At 40.2% G+C, this 24,139-nt stretch overlaps 1 protein-coding gene across 1 annotated transcript in view; it reads left to right on the top strand.

The window, feature by feature from the left end:
- The window catches only part of LOC122789724 (amine oxidase [flavin-containing]-like), a 1,342,089-nt gene that overhangs the window by 1,042,945 nt on the left and 275,005 nt on the right, over positions 1-24,139 (top strand). The window contains exon 10 of the mRNA XM_044057159.1: positions 22,273-22,326. Coding sequence (XP_043913094.1) covers positions 22,273-22,326 — 54 coding nt within the window. The remainder of the gene's footprint in view (positions 1-22,272; positions 22,327-24,139) is intronic.

The raw sequence follows: 24,139 nt of genomic DNA, 5'->3' as shown, positions 1-24,139 counted from the left end.
ACTTTTTTTTTTAATTTCTCCAAGTCGTTTGAGTTTCTAATACCATGACAGGGATGGACCCCATTCCTAAGTCGAAGTATGATTAAAGTTCATGAAATTCTTATTGTTTCCATCTTTGATGTCAGCCAGAAGAGCTCTTTGCAGCACCTACAATGTGCCTAGTAATGACTCCTCCTGCAATTCATATGAGCTTACATGTATTGGTAACATATCTAAATATGATTGTAGATTCTTTTTTATAAGACCCATTGCTGCTACTACTGTTGGAACTGTCTGGGTATCTTTCTTCCACATGGCTCTCGTTTCTGCCTGCAGATCCTGCTATTTTATGACTTTTTCTTTCTGTATGCAAGACACTGTAGTCACTGCGTGTGGTGATCTCAATGATTAGTGCTACTTTTGTGTTCTTTTCATGAACCACTATATCTGGTTTTCTAGCATCTATTTTTTTGAACTGTTGGTAATGGGTGACCCCATGTAATGTAGTCATTATCATTTTCTATTATGCTTTGTGGCTCCTGTTTCCAGTGCTTTTCAGCCACTTCAATACCATAATGTTTGCACAATTCCCAGTGCAACAGTCTTGCCACATTGTTATGCCTTGCAGTATACAGTCCTTCTGCCATTAAGTGTGTCACAACTAGCAACGAGGTGTGCAACTGTTTCCAATTCGGTTTTATAAATCCTGCATTTGTCTTTCTCTCAGATGTTCAATGGGCTTTGTAAACCAGTGTGTACGCAGCCTACTATCTTGAGCCGCCAATATTAACCTTTCATCTCTTAGTTTGAATTTGCCTCTCTCTAACTATTCCTGCATTCATTCCTGATCAACATGAGTTTTTTCCAGAAGTTGTACTGTATTTATGCATTTTCCACATTTCTTGCCTTCTCACTTGGTCCTTCACCTTATATTCTTTCTTTTGTTTTTTGGCACATTCAGTTGCTATCTGATTTTTATCTACTTCTGGTTTGATTTCAATTCCTGCTTGATGCCGATATGCTTCTGCTAGATTAAGCAGAGAAGTCATCTTAGATTTAGTTTCCTCATGTTCCACAACTTTCACTATGTTTGAGTCTTGTGATGTCAGCAGATACGTGTGCAGTTCCACAATTGCAGATCTATACATGTACTCAGTTTCAAGGAGGCCCATCCCTCCTTCGGAACGGGGAATATATACTTGGTATGCACTATTTTTTATAAATCATTTGGTGAGCATGAAGCATCCTTCTTGTTTTCCTGCCTTATCTATCCAACATGTTTTGGGGCTAGTCAATCACTCCAAAACTGTAAGTTAGGACAGGAAGAGCAAATTGGTTTATAGCTTGGATTTATGTCAACACTGTTTTCAGGATTAATTTAAGTCTTCTGAAGTATTTCTTACTAACTTTTATTCCCATTTGTTCATGTTTTATCACTGATGCTTCATCAATTCCCAAATATTTATACACTCCCTCTTGCTCATGTTCTTTTATTTCACATTCTTGTCCCAAACTGATGCTTTCCTGGTGCTGCAGTTTTCCTGCTTCAGATGTTGCTTTTGCACATTTATCAAGACCAAATTATATTCTTATATCATGTGAAAGTTTTGAGAACTTGCAGTTGTACTTTCAGTTCCTCATCTGATGAGCTATACAGTTTTAAATCATCAACAAAGAGAAGATGAGAAGTCTTTACACTTTGTTGTTATCTAGGAGCCAAATTATAGCCATGGCCTAAACTGTTAAGTAGGTAGCTTAATGGGTTAAGGGCAAGGCAGAATAGCAGCAGTGACAGAGAGTCACCCTGGAATATCCCCTTTGAATTTTTATCCCTGGAATAATAATTTGTCCTTTATCATGGCTTAATTCCAAAGTGGTCTGCCACTGTTTCCTGGTCACTGTAATGTAGTCAATTAGTGTAGGGTGTATCTTATACATTTTTAAGCACTCTTTTATCCATGAATCTGGGATACTATGAAATGCTTTTTTGTAGTCAGCCCATGCCATACTTAGATTCTTCCCCTTTTTGCAGTTCTTCACTATGACTTTAACAGCAAATGATCCTTTGTTCCATATGACTTTCTTTTATTGCTCTTTTGTTCTACTGCCATAATTAAGTTTTCTTTTAAATGATTATAAACTCTGTTGGCATCAATTCCCATGTATAGTTTATAAGTCGTCAGAAGGCAAGTCATTGCTCTATAGTTTTTAGGGTAGCTTGCAGGTTCCCTCTTAAGCAGGGGCATTGTTTTTCCTGTTGTAAGGCAGGTTGTTGTCTGTTCAGGGTGTGCATATAAATAGTTTTTACTCCTAGTTAAATATTTGTGCAAAGATGTTAATAATTTTAACCAAAAGTTAGGTACTGCCTCTGGGCCTGGAGTTTTCCAGTTAGAGGTTTTCTTAACTTTGTTTCAATCTCTCTGGCTGTTACTTCATCCCATTTCATATCCTGAACCTTTAAACTTCTTATTCTTTCTTTTAATTATTCTTTCCATTTTGCACCGTTGTTATGGTTCCTCAGGATCTTCATAGTAGATATTTCTTCAAAATGTATCTATTTCTTCTTTTTTTTGGTGATCTTTCAATTCCTTTTACCTTGTTTCCCAATTCTTTGTAAAAATTTTTTTTTGTCATCAATAAATTGCTTATTTTGTACTTTTCCTTTATATTTATCTGCGTATCTTCTAAGTTTTTCCGCCTGTGCTGAGATTTTTAGCTTATTTGCGATAGTGCATGATAGATCCTGGTCTGCTCTGTAGATTGTGTTTACTATGTCTGTCTGTCTTAGTATTTTTCTTGATCTATTCTCTCTTCTATAGTCTTCTAACGGTGACACTTCTTGTCTTAATTGCTTTATATTTTTCTCTGTTTGCTATTTCCATGATGGTATTCAAGTTCACCCCTTCCTTTCCCTTCTTACCCTGTGTTCTTGTGGTAGAACTTTATCAGTTATTAATTTAGCTGCAAAGTAATATATCCTGTTTACTTCTGTTATATCGCATGGAGTTCTATGACAGTCCTAATTACTGTGTTCATTTGTTTTATCAAACTTCTGAGTTTTTGGGTTTTAGTGACTTTCTGCAGTCTATTTCTTTTATTGATCTTAATATGTCTATGTCTCTCTATTAAATCAAGCAACTTTTCTCTTAGATTGTTTTCTTCTAAACTGAGGGCATATTTTTTATTTTCCATTTCCTATGGGCATTCTATAGAAAATTCTATAGCATCTTCCTGTGGCACATTCTCTTCAATTTCATCCTGTGTTGTCTGTTGCTCTGTCATATGGGAACTCACTAGCCTATCACTCCTCAACATTGACTGCATCAGAGTTTCCACAGTTTCCTGTTCCTTTCCTTGCTGTCTAGCTTCAAGTGAATGTTTTTACTGGTTTCTTGTGGAAGGCTCCAAAATATCTTGATATGGCACCTGACCAATTGCTTCCTGTTCCACTGGTTTCCCCTTAATTTGGATATCCATTGCTCTATCCTGTTGTGGTGCTTTCTGCATTTGATTTTCCACACTGAATCCTTCTCTTTGCAGCTGTTCCATTACTTCAATTTCTATTTCTTTGACTTCTCCGTTACTAATCTCTTTTTCTACTTTTCCTCTTAGTCTTCTTATTTTTTGCATTGTAAAGTTTTCCATATCTGGATTGCTTTGCCTGTATTTATCTTCAAATAGCTTTATTAAATCTCTTTTCCTTTCCCCTCTCCATGTTTCTTCTTCACGTCTCCTGGTCTTCTTGCTTCTTACTTTGTGGACTCTTTTCATCATGCTGTGACATAACCTGTGTTAGACCTTCTGCACCAAATCCTTCACTTCTCAGTTGTTTGTTTTGTTCTTTTTTTCCAAGTCTTTTGGGTTTCCAATACTCAAATAATAATTCTCAGCAGTGTGAATTACCAAATGGACTAATAAGAGTGGGATCAGGGCTGCAGAACAAAAACTAGAACATTGTACTCAATTAGAATTATCAGTCACATTTGACACAGCATTGTGACTTGGTTGCAGGAGAATCTCAAAGGGAGGGGGCCCAGTATATGTAGTCTGTGTGAAATTCTCCATGGTCTTTGACCTGTTCCCGTACACAAAGCAGATAGGAAAGTTGGAGTGATCAAGGGTTGGATCAAAACTATGGAACTGAATTTCTATGTAGCTAAATGTTTAGCCTCAGAGGGTTTTGGTCAGAAGGACAAAGTCATGAATAACGATGGAGTATTGCAAGGGTCAGTCCGCAGTCCCTTTTCAGTCCTCTGGATGGAAAGATGGTAGCTGAGATTCAGAGCAATCAAAAGTATATTGCTGTATGAGGCATAGTAACCCTGATAAGAAATATCCTTGGGGGGAGAGTAACAGATGACAGCAGAGCAGGAAAAGGATCAGGAGCTGGACCAGAAGAAGGGGAGTAACAGGACACAGTGGCAGTGAAAATAATGCTGGAGTGCAATAGCAGAGGACTACAGTCCAGAAGCAAGGAGGTAATGCCCTACTTTTCCAGGTCATTATCAGGCCATACCTTGCGTAACGTGCAGTTTTGGAGGCCAGGTAAGTAGAGAGACATACTGGCCTGCTGGAACGTGTCCAGAGGAACTCTACCAGAAGATTGCATGGAATGGAAGGCAAAAGATAATACTATGGACAAAAGGAGCGAGTGGTCTTGTCATTAGAGGAAAAAGGAGAGAGAGAGAGAGAGAGAGAGAGAGAGAGGTACATCATATGGGGGTATTAGAAATGTGGATTCCTATTAGAACCACGAACGTTTGAAATTTAGAATGGCATATGGTCAACACCATATGATCGAAATTTCAAGCGATCGAAGTTTAAATGCAATGGCGCCGTTCAGTGCAGAATGGAAGAATTTCCCTTTTTTGCACTGAAGTGCGATCTCTGAGTTGGTATATTTAAGTAGGGGGTGTATGGGGGGTGCAGGAAGGCTTGCCCCCCCTGCCTGCACCGTTAAGGTAAGTTTTTTTTGTTTGGTTTATTATATATTCGAACTTTTAAAGTTCGATCATATGTTGTTGAACATACGGGATTCGAAGTTTAGAAAGTTTGAATATATAATATAGACCAGAAGATGTCTGGGTAATTAATGTTATGAAGTTATCCTCAACACGATGGGCTGGAAGTACAAGTTACAGATTATAGGACCTGCTGCCTCCAGGATCTGAAGAAAACACAAAGCACTTCTTCGTTGAAAGAACCATAGGCTAATAGCTTAGATAGCTGATTGCCTCTTCGTGGAATGTAATCTAAGGAGATACTGAAGATTCTTAAAACACTTGTCAGCTAAAATACCTTTGAAATGAAATCCTGATTATAAAATAATAATCAACAAATCTGTTGGTGATTCATTAGGTAGCTAGGTAGAATCCAAATTCCTCCATGCTGTATGCTTTTGAAATGTAATTTATTTATTTTTACAGGGATCCTGAATGAATCTTTGATAATGTAATCAATCAATTAGGACACCCTGCATCTGCAATTTAGTTTGTTTTCTAATTGCTAGGTGATGTGTTTAACACAATTAATTATGCAGTTCACTCTGTGATTAATAAAAATTAATCGAAACATAAATGCAAACTGTGAAACAAGATTGCAATACAACCAGTGAGCATTGCAGTCCCTGGTGCTGCCTCCAAGTACACAATAACAACTGATGGGGTTACACTGTGAAAGTTGTCATCCCTTGTTTTATAAACTGGCATACAGTTCCTAGGCATCCCTTGTTTTATAATGTGGCATACAGTTCCTAGGCATCCCTTGTTTTATAATGTGGCATACAGTTCCTAGGCATCCCTTGTTTTATAATGTGGCATACAGTTCCTAGGCATCCCTTGTTTTATAATGTGGCATACAGTTCCTAGGCATCCCTTGTTTTATAATGTGGCATACAGTTTCTAGGCATCCCTTGTTTTATAATATAGTTCCTAGGCATCCCTTGTTTTATAATATAGTTCCTAGGCATCCCTTGTTTTATAATATAGTTCCTAGGAATCCCTTGTTTTATAATATAGTTCCTAGGCATCCCTTGTTTTATAATGTGGCATACAGTTCCTAGGCATCCCTTGTTTTATAATATAGTTCCTAGGCATCCCTTGTTTTATAATGTGGCATACAGTTCCTCGGCATCCCTTGTTTTATAATGTGGCATACAGTTCATAGGCATCCCTTGTTTTATAATGTGGCATGCAGTTCATAGGCATCCCTTGTTTTATAATGTGGCATACAGTTCCTAGGCATCCCTTGTTTTATAATGTGGCATACAGTTCCTAGGCATCCCTTGTTTTATAATGTGGCATACAGTTCCTAGGCATCCCTTGTTTTATAATGTGGCATACAGTTCCTCGGCATCCCTTGTTTTATAATCTGGCATACAGTTCCTAAAGTGGTGGCTTAAAGCCGTGCTTGCTGGCATATAAAATCAGACACATCTTATGCAGGCCACAACCCATAGAATTAATGTAAATGACAAAGAATAGGAATCCCAAGTATCTGGGTTGGACAGCTAGACTTTTAAGGGTGATGGTTGTCGTTAGCCTAGTATACACCTATGAACGTATCTAGGACTCAGCTTGTGTAACACCTGTTTCTGTCAGTTCACTACATGAGACAGTGACTGTTTTAGCTATTTAATTTCAAAGCTGCATTAGAAAGATAGAATAATTTTATATGACTCAATAAATCCGGTTCTCTTTAGGTTCTGCAGGATATAGTCGTGATTAAATGATTCAGAAGCAGTTTTGGGAAACTGCAGGGAAGGCAAGGAAAATCATCAACAAAGGCTGTTTTGGAGGCTAGGCCTGTGGCATATCGGACAGTAAAAATACTATAACTATGGTCAAAGTTAGCCCTGCCAGCCAGGTTGCTCCACCCAGTCAGGTGTTGTAGTCAGCCTCACCTTGCTTTGAAGTCACCATCAGTTTATAATATTTGCTATTTCACATATTTTTTGAGGGGGAGGTGGAACAAAACAGAAGTGTAGACTTTTTTAATTTGCCAGAAGGTGTGTCTTTCCTTTATACAGCCTAATGTCTGAAAGAGTGCAATGGTAAATGTGTATTTAACTGTCTGTTCTCATTTTGTACTGCCACTTGAAGAACATTTCTGCAATGTAGTGTAGCTCATATTTTTATCTCTTCTACTGTGCAACAAACATAAATCTTAGTATTTTACTTACCTAGTGAACCTTGCTTGTATTTCAGGATATTAAGAGTACTCTGTACTGCCCTGGTTGTGGCTGAAAGGGAGTTGTGCCAGAGTGCCAGACAACCAACCCATTAAACAGTCAAGCAAATTAGTAAACAAACATGCGCTACAGCATTACAAGTCTAAACATAAGGTGGCACATCTACAGAGTTTAATAACTACAGACCAATAGCGATTATCTCCAAAATACTGGAGAAATGCATCCTTATGCAGCTGATGCAATACCTAACCTGAAATAACCTGCTCTTAGAAACACAACATGACTTTAAGCCCCAGCACAGCACCACTACTGCTCTACTCTGTTTTACCGCTATAATAAACCAACATAGAAACAATGGGCTGCTTGTGTCCACCACGTACTTTTCTTGTCAGAGGCATTTGATACTGTCGAGCACCAGCAACTGCTCATTCGACTGTCGTCAGTGGGGCTTTCACAATACTCCTTGTTGTATTTTGGTTCCTTAGTTACCTACCTGGAAGGCAACAAGCCATTAAATGGCAACAAACCTACTCATCCTTTCAATCCGTTACTACAGGTGTCCCTCAGGGCTCTATGCTGGGTCCTCTGCTATTTAATATATTTATTAATGACCACCACACCTCTACGCACCATGCTAATTTAGTTCAGTATGCAGATGACTGAACATTAATGTGTGTAGCCTCAGCAATAAATAAGGTTCAAGGAATTACCCAAAAATCTTTCTCCTCTGTAGAAACCTGGCTCAAAGAATCAAACCTCCTACTCAGCTGCAGGAAAACTAAGTTAATGCTTTTCACCTCAAAAAGTTGTCAAAATCATAAGCAGTCTTTTACGATAAACTAAGCAAATAATACTGTCATTGAAACTGTAAATCGCAGTAAACTTCTAGACATTATAATAGATGACGGTCTCAAATATGACCATCATATACTGCACACCATTAAATCTACTCACCAGAAACTAGGCTCACTTTATAGGATCACTGGATTCCTTTCAGATACTAGTAGAAAAACTGTAGCCACCACCTTCTTACTGCCGACTCTATTATACACCACTCCTATACTAACACAGTGGCATTGCTAGAGTTTGTGCCACCTGGGGCTGTCTTTGAGTTTCCCTTCCCTCCCCCTCACAAAATTATGGTTAACTATGGCACTTTGACGCCCAAAGGGTTAAATTTAGAGGTAGATTATGTTTAGATTTATATTTATGTATGCTTTTTAGATGCTTATGTTTATACTATCAACTGTTTAAAGTGTTGAGAAATGTTCTAATAGGTTCATAGGTAGGTACTAGGCTGTTTGCCCAAGGACATTTATAAGCCTAGCCAGAATGTGTTGGCTTTCGCCTCCCTTTTGAATTGAAGTGATCCCAGGGGTAAATGTACGATTTCCCATCCACTCGTCAAGATTTCTCTTGAAGAGAGTCAGTGAGGGACTTTGCCTAACATAAACTAGGATTCTATTCCAGAGCGAGGGAAGTCTCTGGAACAGGAATCTATCCCTCCAACATGTCCTGTTTATTGTTGTGCTGAGGTTTAATTCACTGGAGCGAGTGGCTCTAAGAGATTTGGTTTTCTTGAGGTGGAGTATGTCCATTAATTCCGGGTTGGACATGGCCTTATATGTCAGGCAGAGATCACCTCTGAGCAGGTGGTAAGCAACCGAGTAAAGCTGGAGTTTCTTTAGTCGAGCTGCATAGGGCATCTGTTTGAGGCTCATGATCCTCTTGGTGAGGTATTTCTGTGGTCTTTCCAGCTGTTGTAGGTGTCGAGTAAGGTACATTCCAAATGGGGCATTGTACTCTATTATGGGCCTAATGAGTGATGAGTAGGGGGGGCACAATGACCTCTCTTGATCTAGATGTGAACCCTTTCATGATTAGGTGGGCTACATAGAAGGAATTTCTAACCACTTTGGCAATGTGATTATCAAAGGAGAGGTTGCTATCTACCTGGGACCCCAGGTCCCTAATTACATCTTCCGTAATTAGTGGCTTACCACCTATGTGATAATTTGTGGGCACTTTGTTTTTCCCAAAGGGGATGACTATGCAGTTTTTGGCATTTAGCTTGAGGCCATGGTTCTAACACCAGGTATCTGTCTCTGTGAGACCCTTCTGGAGGATGTCTGTGTCAGCCGGAGAGTCGATTATGGCCCCTAGTTTGCAGTCATCTGCGAACTTGGTCAGCCATAATCCTCCCTGCTTGTCTGTACCTCAGAGAAGTATATACCAAACAGGAGGGGTCCCAGGACCAAGCCCTGTGGGATGCCACTTGTAACTGGTTTAGAGTCGGACATGGCACCCGCAACTCTGACCATGTGTGTTCTATCCGTGAGCCAGTTTGCAACCCATCTCGTGAGATAGGGGTTAATGTTCAAGCTGGTGAGCTTATCTATGATGCCAGAGTGGGGAATGGTGTTGAAGGCCTTAGCGAGGTCCAGATAGGCTGTGTGGACTACCTTTCCCTCATCTATGGCCTTGGTGACTGTTTCAAAGAAGTCAACTAGGTTTAGGAGGCAGAATCTGCCTTTAACAAAGCCGAATTTGGTAGGGTCCAGTGTCTGGAGGTTTCCAATGTCTCTGTTTATGAGTTCCATGGTGATTCGCTCCATAGCTTTGCAGACCAGGCTAGTCAGGCTTATAGGGCGATAGTTCCCAGGTTCTGTTGTGGCACCACCTTTGTGGAGCGGGATGACTGTTGCTGTACGCCATTCTTTGGGTACATAGCCTGTGATAAGGCTGAGTTTGAACAGTGAATTTAGGTGAGGGTTTAGTTCATTTTGGAGCTCGTGTAAGACGCAGCCTGGGATACCATCCGGTCCCATTGATGGTGTGTTTTTAGCTTTGGAGAGTGCTGTTTTTACCTGCGTGTCTGTAAAGCCTGAGGCTCTGTATTCTTCTGGGATGGACACAGACCCTTTTGGGGGTGAAGATTGCACTGAACCTGTCTGCCAGGATGTTAGCAATGTCAGTTGGTTCAGTGTATTTTTTTCCATTTTGCACTAGCTCAGAGCATATCTGAGAGTTGCCACCTAGATTCTTGACATAGCTAAAGAAGGCTTTGTGATTATCTTTAGAGTCTTTGGCAATTTTTCTTTCGAAACTGGCCTTAGATGATTTTATGAGGGATCATAGTTTCTTACTAATATTGATCAGGGATGCCTTTCCTTTTTGGGATTTTTCTCTATCATGCAAGAGTTTCCTCCTTCTGTTGTATAGCTTATTTATGGCCGGGGACCACCAGACTGGTTTCCTCTTTTTGGAGGAGTGAGTCTTGGTTTTACTTGGTATGGCTCGATCCATGCATTCCTGTAGATGCTCATAGAATGCATTTGTAAAGGATTCTGTAGTTTGGGCAGCATTATCCTTTAGCAAGGGGGCTTTGAAACTTTCCACCTCGGTCTTGAGAAGTGTGAAGGTGGCTTTTGAAAAGTTTTTCACAGTGGTTTCCTTGACTGGGGGTGGGGTCGGGATGTGGCTGTCCAGTGTGATTAGTTTATGATCTGATCTTACTAGTGAGGGGTTTTCGTCTGGTGTGGAGCAATGATCCCCCATGTTGGTGATGATCAGGTCCAATATGTTGTCACCTCTTATGGGCATGGTGACCAACTGTTCCAGGGCGTTTGAGTTTATAAACTCTAGGAATTGTTGAGCAAAGGAGTTTGTACTTGAGTAGTTATCCCAGTCAATGTTTGGGTAGTTGAAATTTCTCAATATCATGGTGTTAGGTAGGACATTTATATTTTCCAATGTTCTCAGGAATGCTGAGTGGGGGTCCTGAGACAAGGTAGGTGATCTGTAGCAAGCTACGATCTGAAAAGCAGCTTTGCCCACTGTTAGTTGCACATGGATGGTCTCCGAGGCCTCATGCTGTGCTACTAACCTGGAGGTGTGGGTATCCTTTACGAAAATGGATACACCCCCTCCTTTTGTATTTCAGTCCGGGTTCTGGGGCCAAAAGGTATGGTATGAGTTGTAGCCTGGTAGTGCTGGGGTGCTCTCTGGAGCCTTGAACCAGGTTTCTGTTACTGCACAGATATTGATTTTCTCCATGCTAAGGAGTGCCTCGAGTGCATGCATTTTGAGGTTTAGACTTCTGGCATTGAGTAGCATTACCCTCAGTTTCTGGTTACTTGTGTTGTTTATGGAGGTGGGTTTGTCTTTTGAGCCTTGCCTTAAAAAGGCACTATGGGGGTGGCAAGAGCCTTGGCCAGTATTCGAAAGCCTAAGGGCGACAGGTGCAAGCCATCTCTGGTGAAGCAACGTGGCTTGTCAAACATGTCATCCCAGGCTGACAGACACTGGATCCCTTTTGAATGACACCAATAGCTTAGCCAATTGTTAAAACTGATCATTTTTCTTTGTACTGTGGTATCATTCTTGGTGAGGGCAAGATGCTACTCAGGGTCAGGTTCATACCGGCCTGGGCTACATGATCAGAGAGCTTCTCTGTCTCTTTTCATGTAGTCCAGGGAGGTATGTCTCAGGTCGTTCACACCAACATGTACAATGACAGAGTCATATTTGTACTTGTTTTGGAGTGACCCGAGTGCTTGTGTTATGTGGTGTTTCCTGGCACCCGACAGGCAGCTTACAGTAATCTTCTCCTTGTTCAGTCTAGTGAGTGGAACGTCAGTGTGCCTGATAATCGAGTCACCTATTACTAGTGTATTGGGTGTGTTGTTATGCTTTAAGGGCTGTGGTTGCGTGGCTCACTGACTTTGTGAAGTATGTGATATGTGGTTCTTGTTTGAGGGTGGAGGTTGCTTGGATGTCTGCTTTGCAGGTCTCTGCTGCTTAGGCAGATTTTTATTTAGCGCCTCAGAGTATGTTTTTGTGTATTTATGTGTGTTGTTTGCTGGTGCATGTATGACTGTTGTATGTGAGAATGGAAGTGTGGTACAAGTGTTTCCCTTCTCCTCCTGACTGGCTGTTCCAGCCTTGGGTTGAGAGAGCTTGGCCTCCAGTTTGGCTGTATAGTTGCATCTCTCACATACATTTGTGTTTGTTGGAAGGAGGAGAGGGTTGTCTGTGTACATGAGGCAATTAAACATTGTGTCAAGATTCCCAGATTCACCAGCTGTACTGGAGAGTATACCTGAAACTGCCCTTTCGACATGCCTGTATGGGTAATTGAACTGATTTACTGATTGTCCGGTAGGGACGAATAGGGAGCCTTGTACTACTGTATAGTAAAGTGGAGGTGTAGTGTTAGTGTTTATTAGTGCTTACTGAGGGCTTGGAGCAGGTGCTGGGCTGTAAAAGGAAAGTTAGAGTGCTTTAATTTGAGAGTTTGACTAGTTCTAAGGGAAAAATTGAAGAGCAGACTTCATGGAGCCTGGAATAGTTTAACATTAACTAACTGGCGTTGCGCGGTGTGCAAAACCACTCAAAACCATGCAAATGCAGGTTTTAAGGCAGGGAGATGAAAGAGATAGGAATTAGCCAAAAACGGCCAATAAACTACTAGTTTCTGGGCTGAGACTAGTCCTCCAGGGACAGATAGGCTGCTCAAAGCTAACATGTTATGAAATGTTGTGGTATGAATATTAGAACAGTTAAAATAGGAAAATGTATCTATTAAATATGCATGGGTCACTTTAGGGGGTCATAGGTAATGGAAAATATTTATATACAATGTTTATATGCAATGCTTATATATGTAATTATATGAAATTTTATATATTTTTTATATTAAAGTATTAAGTAATTTGGTAGTTAATTGATTAATTAATTGATGGTCTCACCTGATATAAAAGTAGGATGTGTTTGAGTGTATGTATCCTTGAAGGCGAGAAGCTGAGTAATCAGATGAACTTATTGTGAAGTAAAAAAAGTCTACTACCTTTCTACGTGTGTTTTTTTTTTTTTGTTATTTTGAACTGAAGAGTTTTTAATAATGTTGTCTTTGAGTTTCCCTTCCCTCCCTCTCACAAAATCATGGTCAAATGGGGCCCTACCATACCCAGTCCCCCCCCCCCCTTGCAGCCATTCCAGTGTCCCATTACTTGGCTATTTCTCACCATTTACCATAAACACTGTAATGTGCATACTGCTTTACCCTTTACTTCTACAATGATTATTTGGATTTCATTTTAATCTTTTATTTTAAATTTTAGAACACAAACACATCTGTTAAACAAAGCAATATGGTCTCACAATGAAAACGGACTTAGCATTAAAACTTCTCTGGCCTTGAAACTCACATTAATTGAAACAGAACTGAAACTCACATTCAAAGACAATGTATCTGGCCAGTGGTGGATAAAGTTTACCGTTGGGTTGTTTTCAAATCATAGGCCCCTTGCACACATATTTATGACAGTGCAAACATACATGTGTTCTTTGATTTACCTTCCTGATTGTATTAAATTATATTCCTTGTATAATACAGCACACTTTTTAGATAGTGTTTTAAATGTATTGTTTTGAACATTTTCCAGTAAGTAATGAAACAAAATGTATGAACCAATAATGACAAAACAGCCCATTTCAGAACATTTCCATCATAAAGTCTACACAAACTTCTGTCATTACAGTCCACCAATATCAGTAAATATGCACAATCTCTTCTTCCTCTTTCGGCTTTTCCCAGTTAGGGGTCGCCACAGTGGATCACTTGTCCGCTCATGATTGGCAGTTGAGTTTTACAGTGTCGAGTTGCTAGCCCAGCGCCCAACCTTCGACAGAAGGCACACACACACGCATGCACACCTAGGGCCAATTTAGTGTGTCCAATCCACATACAGCATGTCTTTGGGATGTGGGAGCACCCGGAGGAAACCCACTCGAGCACAGGGAGGACATGCAGACTCTGTACAGAAGGCACCCCAGCTGAGGATCGAACTGGAGAACCTCTTGATGTGAGGAGGCAATGCTAACCGCTGCACCAATGCGGCCGCCCGGGATTATGCACAATCTCTAAAGAAATAAAAGTCATGTAAATAATTCCACATTAAAGAGGTCTGTAAATAACAAAGATGTTGCTGCTAGCAAACAACTTTATAATGTCATTGTTTCATCCACAAATAAAGTGCTTGTTGCTCTTGAAGAATAAATTGCCTATGTTTCATTAAAAAATGATAAACTAGTAGTATTGCAATAGGGAATGGATGGCAAACTGATAAACAGGTACCTAGTTACTATGCATCTCCTCCAAAGAAGGACATTCTCAGGATGGCAGCATCCACCCCCTTTAAAGTACAAAACAGTACAGTGTCAGCAATCCATCTACATACTGTGGGAGTAGAACCCCCTCAGCCTTCTGCATCAGAAACAAGTATACTACCTGTTGTGCTATTAAAAATTTGTATTTATTTATTTTATTTTGCATTTGTTGACCGGGATAGTCCGACTGGATGCATGTCCATTTTCAGCAGTGGCCTGGGGAGAAAAGCTCCAAGGAATAATAAATCCAACACAACATGTCACATATTACAAATTACAAATAGATTATTTACAGAGATTAGATGGGCAGGCAATACAAATTACATAGAGAATATTTACAGTGATAGAAGAGCAAACATTATAACAGTTCGTCAGGTAAAGTTCTTCAACGAGTGAAAATCAGATTAACTTGCATAGTAGGCTACATAGCATATTTACACATTCCATAGAAAGATTAACCAGACTTGATACAGTGACATAGCTAGTTTCTTCCCAGGTGGTGTTTGAACCTACTTTTAAACTGACCTAGTGAAGAAAGTAAGGTAATAACAGCTGGTAGAGAGTTCCATAATCTACCTACAGAGTTTACGAAGAGAGAGTCACCGGCTGCGTTATTAGTTTTACATATCTGAATAAGGAGTCTGTTGGAGGAGCTAGGATTATTATAGAGGGTGACAAGATTTTTGAGTGCAGAGGTATTGTCAGGTTTATATATGATTTTATGGGCCATAACCAATTGGTTATATAGGATTAGACAGGGTAGTTCAAGCCATCCAAGCTGGATTAGATTGATGCAACGATTTGCAGCCCAGTGGCAAACCTGGCATTGTGTTTATAACAGATTGAGAGTTTGTTCAGGACAGTCTTTTTAACATTAGAGAGAAGAGGGGATGCATACAGAAGAGTAGAGAGAAGGTGAGATCGAACTATGGCAACTTTGGCTGGGGGGGGTAGGAAGGCTTTTATTCTGTAAAGTGACGCTAGTTTTTTATTGATGGTTTTGATCAATTGGTTGACATGTAGGTTGAATTTTAGATTATTATCTATAATGACACCTAATAGTTTAGTGGAGAGGTCAGGGGAGATTATTGTTCCATCATTTGCTTTTATTGTAAAGTTAACGGCAGTAGACCTTTATGTAGGTAAAACTAACAGCATTTTAGTTTTTTTTAGGATTTAGAATCAGGCGTCGTTGGGAAAGCCAGTTTTCTATTGTGTTAAAGGTGGTCTGGGTAGCTAACTGTAACTTTATTGGAGATGTGGCCAAGCAAATCAGGGTAGAGTCGTCAGCATATTGGATTCAGCTGGCTTTTGGGAGGACAGTATTCATGTTGTTGATGAAGATGAAGAATAACAGGGGCCCTAGTACAGAGTCTCGTGGTACTCCAAAGGTGTTAGGTAGTAGGTTAGAGAGTTTATTCTGACAAAGAACAGCCTGCTGTCTACCACTTAGATAGGATTTAAACCATTGAATGGCTTTAGGATCTAGACTGAGTGTTTGCAGGGTGTGGATTAATAGTTGGTGCTCAATCATATCAAATGCCTTGGAAAGATCCGAGAAGAGGGATGAAAAAATATGGTTATTGTTTCGATTATGGTTTATAGTGTTGGTAAAGGCCAGTAGGGTTGAGGTAGTGCTGTGGTGAGGTCTGAAGCCATGTGGGGTGTGTGCCATGAGGTGGTTATGGATTAGGTGGTGCATGAACTGTCTCTGAATACATTTTTCCATAATCTTTGCAAGTGGAGAGAGAATATAGCTATAGGCCTATAGTTGGAGAATTTAGTAGAGCTACCTCCTTTATGGAGTGGGATTACATAGGATATTTTCCAGATAGTGGAAATTTTAGCTTCTTCTATGGTTTGATTGATAAGTATTGATACCAGATAGGCAATAGCATCAGCTGATTTTTGTAGGTATTCAGCAGGAAGTTGGTCAGCCGATAGTGTGATGGGTTTTAGTTTTTTGATTAGGGTACGGATAACTGACATAGTGACAGGTTGAAAGATAAATGAGAGTAGGTTTCTAGAGGTGGTACTTTCTGGGCCAAGGGAGCTAGGAGGTAGTTGGCTGGCAAGGGCCTGAATTGTCTTGGTAAAGAATCAGTTAAAATTATCTGAAACATCTTCTGGGGGTTTATCAGTAGTGGCAGCTGGGACGGGGGTAGTAGTTTGTCCAGGGTGTAAGTTTATTCAAACCTGCCCAAAACATCTGAGGGTTATTTTGATTTTCTGTCTGTAATTTGCAGTAGTATTGTTTTTTGTCTTGTAGTATGGACTTTAGTCTCATTCCTAAATTGCCTGTATTTAATTTGATCTTAGGGGTGTTTAGTTGAACGCCATAAAACCCAGGCTTTCTTTCTAAGGCTAATTTTGAGTCTAGTCTCTATAACAATGCAAGCAGACTTGGCATAAGCCGCACTAAACTTCTCTTCTTCTGAAGCTATCAGCTCCTTGTAAAATCCACTTGACACTCAACTATATCTCTCAACTTTGCAGCACAAGAAATCTGGAAAAAGCCACAATTTATTGGGGAAGGGGGACAAAGGCCCCAAATCAGGGACACATTGTAAACATTGCTTCTTAGAAAGTTGCTAGAAAAAATGTTTTGTGTTACCATGCATTTCCTGAAAGGTAGGAAGACTGAAACTTAAGTGGCTGTCATTTAGAGAATTCAGTTCTCAGTGATTTGCCAGAAAACCACAAATGTTAAGAGGAACAAACCAAAAGTATGAGCCAGACATTCCAGACGTGTTGTGAAAATCTGGACAGGTGAGAGCTATGGACTCCACCACTTGTAATTCAAGGAGTTGTGTGGGTAAAGAATTCAGGCTTTTGCTTCTTGCACCTGAGGTACAGGGTTTGAGCCTGAGTAACACTAACCACCAGGTACACTAAATGGGGCATTTTACTTGCACGCAGACAAACATACCCCTTGGTGAAGCAACAAAATGACACTCACACCCCCCTTGGTGAAACAGCAAAATGACCCCCACATCCCCACCACCACCAATTGGTGAAGCAACAAAATGACACACCCACACCCCCCTTGGTGAAACAGCAAAATGACACCCCAGCACCCCTTGGTGAAGCAAAAAAATGACACCCACACCCCCACCACCCCTTGGTGAAGCAGCAAACTGACACACACACACACACACACACACACACACACACACACACACACACACACACACACACACACAGCAAAATGATTGATGGAACACAAAGCAAAGTTAGTAAAATTCCCCTTACTTGGTGATCGAAGGAACACAAAGCAAAACTGAACACCTGTTTGCAAAATTCCCCTTACCTGATGAAGCAGCAACAAAATGATTGAAAGGAACACAAAGCGCTTTAAAGTTGTGTAGGCAGACAGGAAGAACAGGACATATGTGCGACAATGCACGCAGAGAAGTGATGCGAATGGACCAACTACAGGACCATTCCTAAAGAAGAATGCCCTTAAAAAGCAGGGTTTTCTTTTTAATTAAAGTAAATATGACAGTCCCAAAACAGCTGCCTGGAGCAGACCACCCCCCCCCCCCCCAGCTATGCCACTTTCCTAACAAACATAAACAATATTCAGAGACAGAAACATGCCTCCTGCTACAGCAAAACATCTAAATTTGGGTCTACTTTATTAACTCGAACGTTCAGAAGTTTGAATGCATAAAGGTCAACACATATGCATCAAACTCTTAAATGGTCGAAAGTTAATAAAGAAAAAAAAATACACAGAAAAAAAAAAAGATGTAGGCAGGGGGGCAAGCCCCCTGCACCCCACACCCCCCGCTACTTAAATATACCAACTCCAAGATCGCACTACATTGAAGTAAATGGAAATCTCCACCTACAGAGATTTCCGTTTACAGTTTTCGATGGCTTGAACTTTCGATGCATATGGTTCGATCCATATGTATTCGTGGTTTTACGTTTTCGCGTAAATAAAGTAGACCCCTAAACTTGCCACCAGTCTTCCTCATAGGAGCCACCATTGTCTTAGCTTAATGCATTTATACCGTCTTGAACTGCGCAATAGTCTAACATATTCACAACTGACTACAGCACACAAACTCGTTCATTACCCAAAAAATGGCCTGCACTACAAATCTTATTACTACCCTACTGTTCAGCAAGGGACCTCTGTTCTAAAAACAAATTCTTATTATTTACAAATAAGTCAAATCATGTTGCAGGAGACTTGCTCTACTCCAAATATATTGCTAAACTCTATAATAGTATCCCCACACAAAAAAAATTCTCCAACAAACTCAGCAGTTTTAAACGACTGCTTAAACAACATCTTATCCGATCCTGGTCCTGTACATGCTGATCACAGGGTTAAAACTTTTTCACTGCACAATACTATCCAAATACTCTCCTTAAACAGAATACGCTCAACCTCTCACTGAAATGACAAAACAATTTTTTATACATAACTGCTGCCTGTACAGTCCAGTAAGCTGTAACTGTGCTTTCTGTTTAGCACCTTCCTCCAGCATGTATATGTGTAAATAGAACCACTGTTTGTGTATAAATGTAAATAGAAATGTAACCACTCTGTGTTTCACTGGAACGTAGTATAATGCAATGTAAGCAAATGGAGCTTTTCCAACTGGGCCTCTGCTGAAAATGAGCACTACCCAGTCAGACATTCCCGGTAAACAGACAAATAAACAAACATAAACTGGATGGAATAATAATTCTGGTAACTTATTTTCTCTTATATCAAGGGCTTTTCACGCAGTCTACTTTGTGTCATGTTTTGCTGTAGTCTTATTCTGAGTTGACTGTGGAAATTATGGGATGGCAACATTTCAAACATCATAACCAAACCATCAAAATACAAATACATAGTTATTCAAGATGTTTTGTCTTCTCTCATACAATTTCTGAGTTGCACCCTCAGCACTGTTATGATTGCAGTGATTATGTGCTTATGATTTCTGAAAGCTTCCATCATGTTGTAGTGCACCCGCAGATGTAGCTGAAGTAGATATGGGTTCCTTCCTACCTGACTCCGGTGACACCCCTATTAGGCCCAACACACCAAGGTGGCAAGAATGACAGATTATTTTTCGGGTCTATATTAGAACCGCAAAAGTCCTATTCACCGAATATGTAAACACTGACACATATTACGCAAACCGCGAATACACCAAATGCCCTAAACCGCGAAATTCAAAAACCTCGAACCGTCATAGTTGTCCAACCCCACCACCCGCTACATACCACCTATCCAAACAAAATAAATAAACCACATACATGCACTAACCAAAACCCTACTTCTAACCCTAAACTAAATCTTGCATATACTATCATCTATGCACTTACCTTAACCTGCATCCTAACCCTAAGGTCCGTAACTATCGCACACTTACCTTAAGAAGCTATACCCAAACAAAATAAATAATCCACACACATACACTTAACAAAACCCTTCTTCCAACCCTACATTACCATCTCTGCACTTACCTTACCCGCACCCTAACCCTAAGGTCTGTAACTATTGCACACTTACCTTACGGAGCTATACCGCAGAAGGGCCAACCATGATGATTCGACATTTCTGATTTCGTGCTTCAGGATGATCGATGTTTTCATGGTTCGATGAATACATGTCGACGTTTCCATATTCGGGTAAGTGGACCTTCACGGTTTTAATAGGGAACCTATTTTTCTAGGTGATGCATCTAGTTTAAAAGGCAGTAGCACATACACAAATTATTTCAACAGTGCACCAGTTAGTACTAAGGCAATGTGAGATATGCATGCAATGAAACCATACATCCACCCTCTTCCCCAGAACACAACAAAAAAGGTCTTGACATAGGTTCCTGACCCAGAGACTCCCCATGCTCTGGAATAGACTGCCCATACATGTCAAGCAGAGCGCCTCCTTGGCCCTCTTCAAAAGGAACCTTGATGATTGGATGGGAGATAGGAAATTCACCCCGAGGATCATGTCAGTCACCTTGCTAGACAGGGGTCCAGAGAAGTAAATATTGTGGGAAGAAATATCCAGGGAATTGTTATGGCTTGGCTTGCATAGCCTAGTACCAACCTATGAGCCTATAAACATTCAAACGTACACAAAGAAGGCAGTATCAATGAGCAGTAAAGCTTTATAATGCAGCAGAACAAACGGGAAAAATGCAGCGTCATTAAGCAATAAAAGAGTTATAAAACAACAATACAGATATGAGAAAATGCAATGTCATTGAGCAGTACTAACACCCTCAACCCCCTTGATCATTTCTAAACAGACCAACTATGAAACACTCTATTATACCCTGTTCACTGGCCAGTGACTACTTACAGTCTTGCTGCCGGCATGATGGGGCCCAAGTTGTAGCTCATATGGATCCTAGTTATTTGTAATCCACAAAGCATTTAGGGAGGGAAATCCACAGTCTTATAAAATGACGACCAGAGCCTCTCACCACTCCATCAAAAATATCCTAGTGACCAGGCACCGTGGTTCCTCTGATGAGAAAAATAGAAAAATCACCTGCCAGCACTCTGGTAATCATCTATGACTTCCCTGTACTAAGCTCAAAGGAACTCCTTTCTTGCTGAATCATATGCAGGTGTGAAACTACTGGTTTCCGACTTCTTTCCTGATTCCACAAAATACCATCATCCAGGATTTCAGCAAAAGACAGACGCAAACTGCCACTTCACGTCCCTGTCCCCAAAGCACTAGAAAAGAAAATCCAGTCATGCTGCAAGGCCCTTTTCCCTTCAGCTCCCTGTTTCAGTCTTCCCTCCTTCAGCTAGTGTTCCAGTCTCCTCTTTCTCTTTCAAAATTGTCTTTTATATTCCTGAAAAGAGCTCCACCTTGTGGTGTAATAAAAACTCCAGTCTATTACTTCTACAATGAAATACAGTGGGAGCCACAATGTTTATCAATTTTTCTAGGCTTAGGCAGAAACATTCTCTCTTTTTATGGAAAAGCATCTTTATTTATTCAGTATGCCCAAGTGATACACTGGATGGCCTCATACTCTGGTACTTCTCCAGATTGCTATTTAAGTATGAGGTGTGTGTGTGTGTGTGTGTGTGTGTGTGTGTGTGTGTGTGTGTGTGTGTGTGTGTGTGCACAACTATTTGTGAAGTGCTTCATACCAGAAGATTTATCGAGACTACAAAGCAGTCACATTGTGTATAAAGGAAGTAAGTCAAATGGAGAGCATCCTGTTCCATGTGCCATCTCTTCCTCCTGTTCCATGTGCCATTTCATCCTCCTGCTCCATATGCTGTCTCTTCCTCCTGTTCCATATGCTGTCTCTTTCTCCTGTTCCATGTGCCATCTCTTCCTCCTGTTCCTTGTGCCATCTCTCTATCCTGTTCCATGCCATCTTTTCATCCTAGCCTATAGCTCATGGCCAAGATGCCAGATTCTTCTCAACTCTGCCTTTGCTTCTATAGACTACTTGAGTTACTAAGAGAAATATTAAATTGGTAGAAGTTAGGGGCCTCATGAAAATCAAGGAAACATTGCTTTATGGGGGACTTGATCCCAGATTGCTTAGACTATTTTACTTTGTTTGTATTAAAGTAATGCCACCAAGGTGGTTAGAAACAAAAGCACCATTGTTCATTTTCTCCAGTGCATTGTTGCTGTAGAGATAAAGTGAATGGTTCAGTTATATCTCGATTATCTGCATGTTTATGGAGCACATACAAACAAAATGAAATGTCTGTCCTTTTTCAGCTGCATTACTGCAGCAGGTACTACGCTGACCAAAATGGTATTCAGATGACTTGGGTTCATTTCCTAGCAGAGGCATTTACCTTTGATTACTATGAAACAGGCATTTAAGACTTATCAAATTCCGTGCATGAATAAGGATAAAAAGTCTAATACAGAAGCACTGTTTCTATGTTGTCTGACGTAAATATAATGCTGTTTTATGTATTTCCATCAACAGGTTTATCTTAGCCAGAAAGGCAAGGCGTCTTGTCAATCTAACCAAACAGGAGAGGTAAGAACTGTATTTAGAGTGTGGTTATACAAGGCATTTAATTAAGCTTGTATTTTTGTCATGCATATTGTTGAGGCATTTTAGATGTTATGCGTGCCTATAACAGCAACTTGCAGAATTCAACAGAAGTCAAAGTTGGTGCATATACATGCAAATGCCAGTGTTCGGCTAGAGGATTTAGAATGCAAGGATATTAATATACTACAGCTGTATGGAAAGGTCACTGAAAAGTTGTTTAGAAAAAGAAAAGTTTTTTCAAGAAGATGCAAGATCTAGGAAAAACAGAGTAAGATATGCCTGGAACACAAATCGAAAACAGGTTGTAGGTCATTTTTGCAAATGCACATAGTCAAAGGATGTAAAGACATTCAGAAATGAGAAAGTGAGAATAACTGTGAATTATGGCAAGTGCAAATGGCAATAATGCCTAATCCAATTTTATTCCTCGGATTTTGCTCTTTGGGTTTATATGTAGAGGTATGTTTGTGCTGAAGGATCTTTGTCAGTAGGGTTTTACTGCACAGTTGCAGTGATTCCCATTTGCTGGCAGATTTCACCTTTCTTCAATGTGAAATGACCATGGAGTTAATGTATCTAAGTCTGCCAGGGAGGAGGTATGCCGCCTTGCAAAGACAGTTGCATTTATTTGCCTTGTTGGTTGTTTTGTTTTTTTCAGTATTTTGTGTTTTTGGTTCAGTGGCCATTCGGGTTTTTTTGTTCACCCTTGTTAGGTTAGCTAATTTATATTGTTGTTTAGTGATATAATCAGGGAACGACCCACATTAGTCCCCCCCTTAAATTTACCTATTCCTTTATGAACAAGTTGCCAAGATAAGAAAAATTACCCCAAGAACAAGACAGTTTTCAGTATATGTAGTATAACAGAGATGTTTGTAGGTATTAGCTCTTGTGATGTTATGCATGCTAAATGTGACTTCTGAAGTGAAGTGACAGAAGATAAGCCATAATTATATAGTCAGGGTGACATGGACAAGAATAATGAGGGGCAGCAAAGCCTTTCATTGCCCCTGTAGCATGTGTGCACCTTTAATGGAGTAAATAAATGAACGACTCCTTGTATTAAGTTGTACAGTGTGACAGTACTTTCTACAAATATGTAGCAGTCTGTATGACTGAGTCTTTGGCAGAAGTAACAACAGAATGCAAGTGTAAAGTGAAGCAGGTAGAACAGAACACAGATATGCTGTTTATAGAACTTAGTCAAGACAGCGTAAAACATGGTACACTGCACACTGTTGGTCCTCCAGTTTGTTTTCTGCCCGAAATGTCTTCTCTTTGGGGTTGCATGCTCTCCCTGTGTCTGCATCTGTGGTGTTGGTTTCCTAAAGCATGTTAGTGGGTTAACTGGTGATACTGATACTGAAACTGGCTGTCTGCAAGAGCATGAACATCTTTCAGTGGACTAGTGCTTGGTTCCTGCATTATGTCGTTTGCTTTCAGGGATAGGCTCCCAACATACATAAAATAAAGTTGCTACTGGGCAGATACCAGTGAAGCAGCAGTAATGGCAAAATAATTTCAGGAGGATAAATAAAAAAACTGATACAGCAGCATTATGAAGGGATATCGATTGCTTGGAAAAGATAAATTATTTTTGCATTTATACTCAAAGAACAGAGCTTATGCTTTAATAAAGGTGTGACCTCCACACACTAGGCCAGTAATCATGGAGCCTGAATCCTCACCACTGACACTGGAGAGGGACGTGCACTTGGAATATAAATGGATACACTCAGTATTTTCAGATGCAGACCTCTCTGCATCAAACACAGTTTCCCATAAGAGCACACAG

Source organism: Protopterus annectens, chromosome 15.part0 (assembly GCF_019279795.1).
Source record: "Protopterus annectens isolate FY-2018-M chromosome 15.part0, PAN1.0, whole genome shotgun sequence".
NCBI lineage: Eukaryota > Metazoa > Chordata > Ceratodontiformes > Protopteridae > Protopterus > Protopterus annectens.
Note: the sequence above shows the minus strand (reverse complement) of the source record. Positions and strands in the feature narration are given on the sequence as shown.